The sequence below is a fragment of the Thunnus maccoyii genome, chromosome 6 (genome assembly GCF_910596095.1).
Source record: "Thunnus maccoyii chromosome 6, fThuMac1.1, whole genome shotgun sequence".
Classification (NCBI taxonomy): Eukaryota; Metazoa; Chordata; class Actinopteri; order Scombriformes; family Scombridae; genus Thunnus; species Thunnus maccoyii.
The window spans coordinates 3,378,206-3,390,362 of record NC_056538.1 but is presented as its reverse complement, the minus strand read 5'-3'; the positions used below and the strand labels follow the sequence as shown (position 1 = coordinate 3,390,362).

The 12,157-nt window shown below is 40.9% G+C and overlaps 1 protein-coding gene across 1 annotated transcript; it reads left to right on the top strand.

The window, feature by feature from the left end:
- The first annotated feature begins 267 nt into the window (after positions 1-267).
- On the top strand, positions 268-12,114 carry ppm1da (protein phosphatase, Mg2+/Mn2+ dependent, 1Da). Its single transcript, XM_042415139.1, has 6 exons — positions 268-2,344; positions 3,333-3,561; positions 7,155-7,279; positions 8,142-8,323; positions 8,493-8,717; positions 8,815-12,114. The coding sequence occupies exons 1-6, from the start codon at positions 1,840-1,842 to the stop codon at positions 9,202-9,204; spliced, it is 1,656 nt and encodes a 551-aa protein (XP_042271073.1). The 5' UTR covers positions 268-1,839; the 3' UTR covers positions 9,205-12,114.
- The last annotated feature ends 43 nt before the right edge of the window (positions 12,115-12,157 follow it).

Below are 12,157 nucleotides of genomic sequence, written 5' to 3'. Positions count from 1 at the left end.
GAAAGGTAATAATTCTAATTTATGTTTATTATTAAGGTCGTAGTGAGTGGTTTTGGTGTACTGGGGTGCATTACATTAAATGGTGTTCCTAATATTTTGTCCATTCCATTAACATACATGAGGGGGGCAAAATATTAGGAACACCTTTCAATATATTGCACCCCAGTACACCAAAACCACTCACTACGACCTCAATAATAAACATAAATTAGAATTATTACCTTTCTGAAAATGTCGACAAAAACTAAAAATGTATAAGCTTCATAAATGCAGAATTTATGACAGAGCTGTGGTATTGGATTGCAATAGATTGCACAGGTGTACCTAATGAAGTGGGCATTTGAAAAACATATATTTTTTAGAAAATGTAAACACAAAGACATAATCAGTTAATTTAAACCCTATAGAAAGTTATTATACAGATGGCAGTTATTGCACAAAAGGTTGGAAAGGCACAAAAAGGTTGCATATAGAATCACTGGTCTGCAATATTGTCCAGAGGTTTGACTGCCCTTTTTGTGTGTGTGTTATTTATTTTGTAGTCTTATGGCCTGAGAGGAAAAACTGTTCCTCAGTCTGCTGGTGTGTGTTTTGAGACTCCTGTACCTCCTCCCTGAGGGCAACAGGGAGAACAGGCCATTGTGTGGAACTGATGGGTCCTTAATGACCCTCAGGGACTTCCTGAGGTACCGCTAGGTCCTGCAAAATGCCCCCCTTTAGCACATAAAACATACATATAGACATACATGCAACTGGATTTACAAGGAATTCAATTTGAATGAATGTTAAATTGTCCAGTTCTTTGTCTTCCAACAATTGTGAGTTTATGTGTAAAAATGGCTAAAATGCTGTGTTTCCATCCACATAGAAAACTATATAGGAACCAAAATCATTTCTGTATATTAAATCTTAAGTCTAATTTTTAGGAACCAAACACAAATCAAATCAAATCATAACTGTTTTTGGAAGTTTTGCCTTTAGTTGGCCCTAAAGAACTCATTGGTTGCTTTTGGATGTACAGTACCAGTCAAATGTTTGTACACACCTTCTCATTCTGGGATGGTGTGTTCAAACTTTTGACTGATACTGTATGTTAAGAATAATTTCTCTGTTTACAGACTAAATATTGTCCAATGAGCTATGATGCATTCTTAGTCCATTATGTTTTTGTGTACTTCTGGTGCCCCTGTACATCAGCGACATCACCAGTTAACACTGTTTGTTGCAGTTCTTTCAACAGTAGTCCTTGACACATCCACACAATTTTCTTCATGTCTTTTCTTTATCATTCCAACTATTCTTCTGTTATCCACTATAGTGGTCTTCTGTGGTCCACCGTTTTGCAAAAGCTCACCAGTGCATTTTATCTTCTCAACAGTGTATGAAACAGTTGATTGTACAGTTAAGACTGTACATTTTGGCTGTGTCTTTGATTGATTTATTTTGACAGTTCAGCCTCATGATGGCCTGTTTTATTGGCACTGACAGTTATTTGGTCATCTTGTTAGGAAACAACAGTCTCCAAGTGTAAATGTAACAATCAGAATGAACTCGAGACCTTTTCGCTAAGCTTCACCCAAAATGGATGTGAACAGCATCAAATTTACTCTCATTGTCCTTTTTTCAGAGGTCCAACCTCTAGAGGGCACCAGATGCACTGTCTCTGTTACGACTGACGTGCTCGAAGAAGACCGGTTGTGACGTCAACACGTTTGAGCATGCCTACTACGCTCGAACATAAACAAAGGCAGGACGGAGCGGTGCATTAAACTGTACTCTCTTGCCATTTTATATGCTAACATTACCGAAAAGATTGGACAGCGACTCGTTTCTGGAGCCATGGAGAACGCATTATTGATTCGAGTGAGCGTGTTTACCGACCAAGGAGGCAGGAAATACATGGAAGATGTGACCGAGGTCATAGTTGAGCCCGAGCCGGGAGAAGATGAGCCGACGACGGGGGAGCCAGGAGAGAGCAGCGGGGGGGAGTGTACGGTCAACTCGGACCGGGCTGGTGAACCCACGAGGTCTCCGCGGGTTTTAGATGCGTCCTGTGAACCTGTGCGAACGGAGGACCACTTTTCATCAGAAGAAACGTCTTTACCGGGAGGTCAGAGCCCGCCGCGAGCTCCATCGAGCGCCGCGAGCCATTCCCGCCGTTCCGTGGCTTTCTTCGCAGTGTTTGACGGTCACGGGGGTCGCGAGGCTGCGCAGTTTGCACGAGAGTATTTGTGGGAGTTCGTGAAGAAGCAGCGGGGGTTCTGGTCGGACTGTGACCGGGAGGTCTGCTCTGCTATACGCAAAGGATTTGTAGCCTGCCATCACGCTATGTGGAAGAAGCTACGTAAGTTTACCAACACAGCTTACGTTATGACATTTGACGTTATCAGTTGACGTTAAGGGTTTCCACTACATTTGTGCCGCTCCCCCTGAATATCACGAACAGCACGCCAAACTTCACTCCCCCAAAACCACAGACTGTAGTTCATGGCCTACACCCTGAACAGTTTCCACTCACTCATCGACGGGGGCGCTTGAATGGTTCATATGAAACCAAATTTACTTCTTTATTCTGCGGACTGAATAAAGTCACCTTCTTTGTGCCATGTAAACAGGCAAAACGACAACCAAAAAGCATTAGCATGCTGTTTAACAGTTTCTCTATTTGAATACAGAATATAAATCAAAAGTAGCAGAGCTAACGAAGTGAGCATTAGCCGGATTCACTCCAAACAAAGCCTGCTCCCGCAGACACGCTTAACCGGTTACCCAATCAGGGGTATGTTCGCAAGGTATTCTCTGAAAAGTAGTCAGTATTTTATCATTTTCTGGGTATCACTTTGTTACATTGAAATCACCTATATAACCCTTCACAAAACCTATTAAAATGTGTGTATTGGTGCTATGTTATGCTATGCTATGCTATAAAGAAACCGGCCAGCAGCCTGTTCTGGTATCTGCCTGGATATGCCTGGGCATGTCAGCTGTTTAACAGCTGGTCACAAATGGTATCTACACAGTAGTTGTAAAGCGCATGTCTGACTTTGATTACATTGGAAAGATTTGCTCCAGGACAGATAGACACTGAATCCATTGAGCTGACCTTTAGGTAACTGTATTCTCATCACACTATGGTCAATAAGTAGCTCCGTACGTCAAAGATGGTGTGATTAAGAGTAGCACAAAGCAAACACAAAATAAGAGCTTCTATCTGCCTGTCCCTTTTGAGAGATTATTTTGCTGTACTGTTATAAACATGTACTTCAGTGGAATAGGCAAGAAGTGGTTATAAATTCATAAATATGCTCATTGTCTCTCTCTCATCATTTCAGCTGAATGGCCAAAGACACTTACAGGTCTGCCTAGCACATCGGGCACCACAGCCAGTGTAGTGGTCATCCGAGGAAACCGCATGTATGTTGCCCATGTTGGGGACTCAGCAGTGGTTCTAGGGGTTCAGGATGACCCCACAATCCCCTTCATCAGAGCTGTGGAAGTCACACAAGACCACAAACCTGAACTACCCAGAGAGAGGGAGCGTATTGAAGGTCTGGGAGGGAGGTAAGGCTTAACCCACAAGACACCCTGCCTCTTTATTTTATTTAAATATATTATTACCTTCAATAGTGTTATCTGACATAGCCTTCTTCCCAGATTGGAAAGAGTGTTTTTGTAACCCTGTCTGCACATCATTGCTCGGAACACAGAATTATAACTCTTCAGGTGGATTTTTGTTAAATGGCTCACATTGAATCAAACTATTGAGTCAATTTTTCTATTATTGGTTGTGACAATAATAATAATAATAATAATAATAATAATAATAATAATAAGTTAAAGGTGACATATCATACTCCTTTTCAACAAGTTGATATTGGTCTCTGAGGTCCCCAAAAAATGTCAGAAGTGTTTTGCTGAAAATACCACTGATTATACATTCTAGCATGCCTCTATATCCCTCTGTTTCAGCCCTGTTCTCCATGGGCTGTCTCTGTATCTATGCAAATGAGCTGCTGCTCCCCATGCCCCACTCCAGAACTGGTTGTGACTTTCCGGCCGGGATACAATGCGAGATTATATGACTGCAACAGGAGACACTGATTGCTGTTGACAGTATTCATATTCATACTGGAATTGCAACAGAGCTACAGTAGCATCATTAATACTATTATTACAGTAATGCGAAGTGTAACATTATCTGTGGACCAGAATGGATGTATTAGCCTTGGCTTGACTTAACACACACTGCCTAGCGGGCCACCACAGCTTCATGGTCTGAGCAAGTTAGCTGCTGAGTACTAATCAAAATTACACAACATTGCTGTGGGGCTGGGCCTGTAAATAATTTTGCAATATTTTTAGGCTGTATTGCAATACACAATATATATATGTGTCAGTATTTTCAAATCTTCTCTAAACTACTGTAAACTACTAAAATACTAAACTACTAAGTAAACTGCTGTTACAATGAAGTTGAAAAAGTACTGTTATAATGGAGTTGAATAAAGTACTATTATAATAAAGTTAAATAAAGTACTGTTAAACAAATCTAAAAACAAATCTAAAAATGTCAATAAAATGAATAATATTCTTGACATTAAAATGCTGATTGAAGTAGAAAGAATGAAGAACGCCTCAGTCAGTATCAGTCATTCATCCTGTCCTCCGCCCTCTGCCACTGGTGTGATTCACTGCCTCTAATGGGTCTTCACTTGGGAACTGAGGTTAGATGACTTTGGGCATCTGGAAAAAAACAACTCTGTGAGACAGGGATGACAGCGATATGGTTACAGCCTACGCCACAATCTTTCATAAATAACATTGACGGGGATGTACACTCTTGTCATTGTTTTCCCGTTAGCCCTGAGACAGATCACTACAGATAACATCAGGATAGTCTTAACAGTTTGCAACCCTGCATTAGTTTGCTCAGGCAGAAAGTCTAATTCCCCTCTCACATAAAAAAAAAAACTTAAAAGTAATGCCGGACTGTTTCTGCTACCGAAACAAAGGGTGTAAAAGTAGTTCATGACTGATGAGGTCTATCTGACTGGAATGTGGCATTTATAATGATGTGGATTATTTCTCTAATAAAAGACAATCTTTCATTTTTATTTCCAGTTATCATCACACAGTTGTCTCATGTTATTCTGAGCAGCAGTGACAGTCAGAGTGTAAAATCATCCACACTGTCAGCTGTCACTCCGGGGATAAAATCAACTTTGCACAATTAAAATGCAGCTAAAATCATCATTATGTGTTTAGTGTCGTAAACGATCTCTCTGTTTGTTAGAAGATCTATTTTAAAACAATAGTGGAAATAGAAAGCCTGCAACAATAAAATGTTTCTACTTACCCATAAAAATATATATTGCTCTTTTTACTAGTCACTTTATTGTAAACTCAGGACTTCTGTCCATGTCAGGATCCTGTAGGAATGATGACTCCTTTTTTTTCCCAGTGATCTGATTGGTCAGTGGTCAGAGTGTTGACAGGTTGTGATCCGATCCTCTGAAGTTAATCTGCTTTGGAACAGTTTAGCTGTTCAGCATAAATTAACATGTAGATGTACCCCAGTAAGAAGTGACACTGTTGTAACCCAGAAAACCCAGGGTTAAACCTGAAGTTACCTTGCTAAACCAGAATCCTGCTTCACAGGCCGCTGTGGACAGTCGCAATGGACAATGATATCGGGGGATGTGGGGGGAGGGGATTACATTAATGAATTACTCTTATTGGCTTTTTACTCATGAAGTTTTTATTACAGTAACGTAATATTTGTAGCTGTCATCAACTCGAGTACTTCATCTGGTTCACTGTCTGTCCCCTGCTCCACTGTGTGTGCAGCACAGACACGGAGGGCTCAGCCCCATCCTCGTTGAGAATGAGAAGAGGAGAGAAACTAGTGCGATGGTGACCATAAATGACAGCAAAACATAGTAGACTACTCCACTCTTTCTCAGCAAGGGCAGGTTTGCAATGTCAGTCAGTCTGGACCAAAGTGGTCCAGACTGACTGACATTGATTCCTGTGGGATTCCCGTGGGATGTGAGTCAATTTCACCATTCATCACATGACTGGGATGAGACAGGAAAGAAAGTCAACAGGAGCGGGCAGGATGGGAACCATCATCAATCATCATAATAATAGGTCAATTTTACATATAAATATGCAGTTCTAATATGAATAAATTCTCTCTCAACCCAACCGGTCAAGGCAGATGGCCGCCCACCTAGAGCCGTGTTCTGCTTGAGGTTTCTTCCCGTTAAAGGGCAGTTTTTCCTCGCTGCTGTTGCCAAGCGCTTGCTCGTGGGGGAATGTTGGGTCTCTGTAAATTAAAGAGTACAGTCTAGACCTGCTTGCTCTATCTGAAAAGTGCCCTGAGACGACTTTTGTTGTGATTTGGCTCTATATAAATAAAAATTGAATTGAATTGAATAAACGCTTTTCTTTATTTTGAACATAATGCTAGTCGCTCTGTTGTCTTTTTTATTCTTTTTTTGTTCTCTCCTGTCTACTCTGGTGGCTGATTGCTGGTTGGTTGCAGCTAGAGGCTGGCATTTTTTGGGGATTCCTGCGGGATTCCTGCGGGAACGGGATGGGATGGGAGTCATTCCTCCGGGATTGGGATGTGACAGGAATTTTTTTTGTTTTACTCTGTCATGGGATTGGGATGGGATAGGAGTATTTGAAAATCCATCCCCATGTCACCCTCTAGTCCCCAGAGGATGAAGCCTACTGGCTTTGGTGATCCACACACTTTTTCCCCTTAGCGTCACCAGAGGGTGGACATTTTTGGCTTTTGGTGAAATGTCTTCACAAGAATTGGATGGATTGCTGTTAAATTTGTTACTGATATCTGTGGTGTCCAAAGGATAAATCCTAATGACTTTGGTAACTTTTCCCTTAGTGGTCAAGTTTTCACTTCTCTGTCTCAACATCTACTCAATGTATTGGCACAACATTGTATTATTTTATGTACATTATTTTTGGGGGGAAATGTCTAAATTTTTGGTTGGATGGACCATGGATTTCATTTGCAACCCAGTGAGTTGCAACACACTCTTGATATCTAAAACTTTTTGAAATTGGAAACTTTCCTTGAACTAAGTAGCAGCTTCTCCTCTCCTCTACCATTCTCTGTCTGCTAATAGTGTGATCAAGAAGTCTGGAGTTAACCGGGTCGTTTGGAAAAGGCCAAGACTGAGCCACAATGGACCTGTCCGTAGGAGCACTGTCATCGACCAGATACCATTCTTGGCAGTAGCCCGAGCTCTGGGTAGGAAAAGCAACCAACATCATATGTTTGGGAAAAAGTCAGCTGTGACTGAACAGAACTCACTAGTTTTGATGATGATGGGATAGGTGATGCTATGAGTAATAAAGACATGACACAATAATGTCATAGTTTTAGATCTTCGGAGTGTTACTTTTGGTTGCAAAGTTATGTAGGTGCTTTTGTCTCTCACAAACATATGTTAAGTGGAGTACTGCATACTTAAATCTTTTCTCAGGACTGTGTGGGCATTTACAGACTGTGTTTGATTGACATCTGACAAATGTTAGAACCTCAGTTTTTGCAGTTGAGTGATAAGGTTTGCTTTCTTAGTTACTCACTCTATTGTCACAAACTGAGCGGTTTTGGTGATGGTAGGTATAAATTCAGAATAACAGACTCTGCCTGTTTACTGAGTTAATTTAAAAGCAAAGCAAAGCAAAAAAGTTGCCCACCTCTTTTCATACAAAACTGAGCTTTTTCAGATGTTCTGGTAGACAAATGGTTAAGGCACATAACATACAACCACAACATCCATTGAGTCTGGCAAGGAATCTTTGTTACATGTCATACCCCCCTCTCTCTCCCTTCATTTCCTGTCTAACTCTATACTATCGGCCATCCAATAAAGGCAAAAATTACACAAAATAAAAAAAAGTTTTCTTTGTCCAGGTCATGGAATGCCCTTTTGTGTTTTATTCAAATGAACCTTTGCCAAATTCAGTGAGAAAGAATTTTCAGATAAGCAAAAGATAGTGTGGGTTATATCAAGTTTTATTAAAACAATTGGACCCCACCCAGCCAGTCATTGTGGAGAGTGTTTTTCTAGTGGTGTCTTCAGCTAAGCTATACTTCTGTGCAACAGGTGACCTATGGAGCTATGACTTCTACAGTGGGGAGTTTGTGGTGTCTCCAGAACCAGACACCAGCGTGGTGACCCTTGACCCCAGAAAACACCGCTACATCATCCTGGGCAGTGATGGTCTGTGGAACATGGTGCCACCTCAAGAGGCCATCTCCATGTGTCAGAACAACGATGAGGCAATGGTGAGTGGAGACTTATTTCTCTGTAGCTATGATCATTCTGGATCATTTTGCATGGATAGCTTCCTCTCCTCCCAGCACATTTTTGATCAGTTGTAGACTAAAAGTTAGAGAAGCAAATGTGATCAAAAGGCAGAGCTTGTCAGTGTAATAACAGCCTCCAATGCTGCAGGCACCATGTGGGGTGTCGAGTGCCCGGCAGCTGGTCAGCCATGCTCTGCTGAGGTGGCGCCAGCGGATGTTGCGTGCTGACAACACCAGCGCCATCGTGATCGCCCTACAGGAGCCTGGGACCCCCCAGGACACCCTGCACCATGAGGAGGTGCTGCTTGACTTAGCCAAGGTGTCCCAGTGTCCTCCCACGTCCGAATCCCGCGCTGACACTCCTCTCCTACAGGTGAGGGCAGGCGGGCATGAAATTTTAACATTTCTATATGTATAGGAAGAGCACTTTGTCTTCACTGTTTTTTAACAATCTGCTTTATGTTCTGCAGCGGCCTCCAGAGGAAGACTCTCCCTCGGCCGTTTGTGACCTCCTTCCTACCCTTGAGCGACGGGACGGACTATCAGGCAGCAACAGCCTGTACCACATGAATCTGTCTGACCCGTTTGCTCTGACTCCACTGTGTCCAAATGGTAGCGCTGAAATGGCCAGTCAGTCAAGTCCGACCGATAGGACAGTTGGCAGCAGGACACCCAACAGCAAAAGAACTATTGATGCATCATCATCACCATCATCAGGCCAGTCGGCTAAGAAAGCCCGGCGCAGGACTGCAGACAGGCCTCCGCTGGTCCAACACAACGCAGAGAAGAAACAGAAGGAGTCTACCAACGTCTCCCCAATTCTACAGCAGCATAACAAGACCACAGTGTGTGTGTGCTGAAACACACACACACACACACACACACACACACACACACAAATGAACACATCAACATGTTGCCTCCCATTGTCAACCATGTCTCTAGTGGCGTTTCTGTGGGTGTCTGTCGTCTGTTCCTTATGTTACTTTACAATACTCCTGCACATTCTCACAGCGCACAGCCAGCCTCGCACCAGAGGTTGTGGAAAGTCTTCTTACACAGTACCAGTACACTTCTCATTTCAAAACTTTTTCGGGGGGACATCTTTGTGTCTATGTTTCAAAATTCCATCCTGAAACACTGATTTAATCTTGGTCTTACTTCACCTCTTTCTGGTAACAGTTGTAAAAAAATGAATAATGACTAATGATGCTGATGTAAATATTATGCATTTTATAGTTGAGTACTTAGAAGTAAGTGAAGCTGTTCATTTAAAACAAATATATATTTTTTATACAGTCTTTTATTGTACGATGATAAAACATGAAATTTCCTTTTTAGATGAGCTCCATCACAGCTTTCATCTCTGGACCCTCCTCACTCTGTCCACATAGCTTTGCATGTACACTCTTATTCTTCATCGTATTTAATCACTGGAGATTTGTCTTGAATATAAACTGAAGGTGCTGCTACATCACAAATCAGTAAGCTACTACATCGTGTATATTGATGTATAGGGATGTCAATGATTAATCGATTATCGATTAATTGCCGTTAATAATTTAACCGATAAAAATATATATATATATATTGACCAACAATACAGAAGACGAGGGACGTGCTGCGTAACTGTCAGAAACCATACTGTAGATTTGCTGGAGTATGCGGCTGCACCACTAGGTGTATGCCTTAATAATATGGTTGGGTTACAGGTGTGTTTGGTGACCATGGACTGATAAAGTTATAAAGTTGGAGTGACAGTATCTGTCGCAGCTGTTTCCAGCAGCCAGACTAATGTTATCTACAGTGAACAACACACATCACTCCATCATGTAGAGCAGGTCAGCAGATTATTTGATATAAAACCAGTCAGACCAAAGTCTGTCTTGGGGTAACCTGTTTAACATTTATACGATAGTTACTGGTTATTTACTATTGAAGGTTAAATGTTAATAATTGTTAGATATGTCCAACACATCTAGTCTGATTTAGTTATGTCCTAATGAAGCTGGAAGTTGTGCAACTGTTTGCTGTGTTTAATATTTTGGATTTTGTCAGGCCAGTTGTGGAATAGACAGCGACAGACCAGAGTGGAGCTCTGTCATTTTAAATTAAGTTATTTTGTGTTATTTAATTTATCATTCAAGTAACTTGGTGTTTACTTTATCTGTTCTTTGAACTAATTACTAATGTAGCCTACTCTGATTCTGTGTCAAACATAAGCCATGTCAGTGGTTAACATGATTTTATAATGGAAAAACATCCAGCGTATTTCATAAATTCTTAATGATTAACCGATAATCGATTTTTAACACAGCCGACCCTCGATTAAGGAAACTGCTTGAAATTTGCATCCCTAATATGTAATAAGTGATGGTAGCATTTTTTTCCTTTGAGAGTACACATTTGACATAATGCATCTGCCCCTGTGAAGTTTAAAATGATGGAAGGTGTTAAGTTTCAATTGCATGATGCATCATAAGGCATAAATCCTCTCCCTCAATCACCTTACATTCTTGTAAAAGTTTTTATGTGTTTTTGCTTCCCATGAGCCAGCTCCACTCATTCATACATCAGGTAGTGATCTTCTATGTTTCCAAGAATGCCTTTCAACAGCCTCCTGCTGTGCTATTGCAGAGGTTTGGTATGTTTGTCTCAACAAAGATGGATTTCTCCCTCTGCATTTTCTGGATGTCCGGTGGCTCTGAAACAAAGACTTCCCTCGGTAATGAGGGACCGACACAAAACCTGATGTTTACAATTAATGTGTGTGATTTTATTTTTGTGCAGCCAGACTTCCATTGTGGCTGCGCTGGATATATCAGTGATGTCATTTTATCTGTGTTTGACCATAAGCTATTAGATTAAGAAGAACACTCCACCACAAGTATGTTGGTCCCTCCAGACAGAGGACTGTCTTGTATCACCAGTCCATCCTGCCACCTTGTTTTATCTTGTTTGTTCTGTTTTGTTGAGGCTGATTGAAGAGGTTTCTTAGGCATTTTCCTTATACAAGCCATTGTCCCTCCATGCTGCAGCTGCAGTTTTACATTACTGATGTATGCACAAGGCTCATTTGTGAGTAAATACACTCTGCATGGACTTTCTGAGAAAATATTTTTGCACTACTACGGTGACTTTAATTGTCTTTGAGATGGGGGTCCCCCCACCAACTTAAAATGGTGCAGCTAGGAATGATTACATGATTGGAGTCTAAAATGAAGACACAACAAAAAGATGTTTTATGTCAAGTAATCACAAATCCTTTTAACTTTATAGGTAGAATGGAATCCTCATTAAGTTGAGGACAGTTTGCAGAACATGGCCGTTCCCTCTTTTGCCTCTGGTGGTTTCCAAACATGACAGACAAGAGTATGATTCAGATGATACATATTCTCTGCAAGAGAAAAATGACCGATGTTTCAATCTTTGTAAAATATTGTTAAATGATGTATTTTTAATGGAGTAAAGTGCAATTTCTAACAGGAATTTGTAGCAAGGATTGGTTGAAAAACATATTGTACAATGTTGTAGGAATGATCATGTTCATGTTTGACTCTGCGAATACAGTCTGTTACTTGGCTTGAGATCCCTGTATGATTTTTATATACTATTTTTGAGAATTCTCATGAATCTTAGTCTACTCATTTACCCTGTTGAATAATGACCTGATCCCTGATGCAGATGCATGTGTATAGTGTAAATGTAAAAAAAAAAAAAAACACTTATCTGGAAATGAACATATTTAAATAAAAATGTCTCTGAAGTAATTACTATGGTTTGTTAGTAGAAAATAACTTACTTTTAATAGTT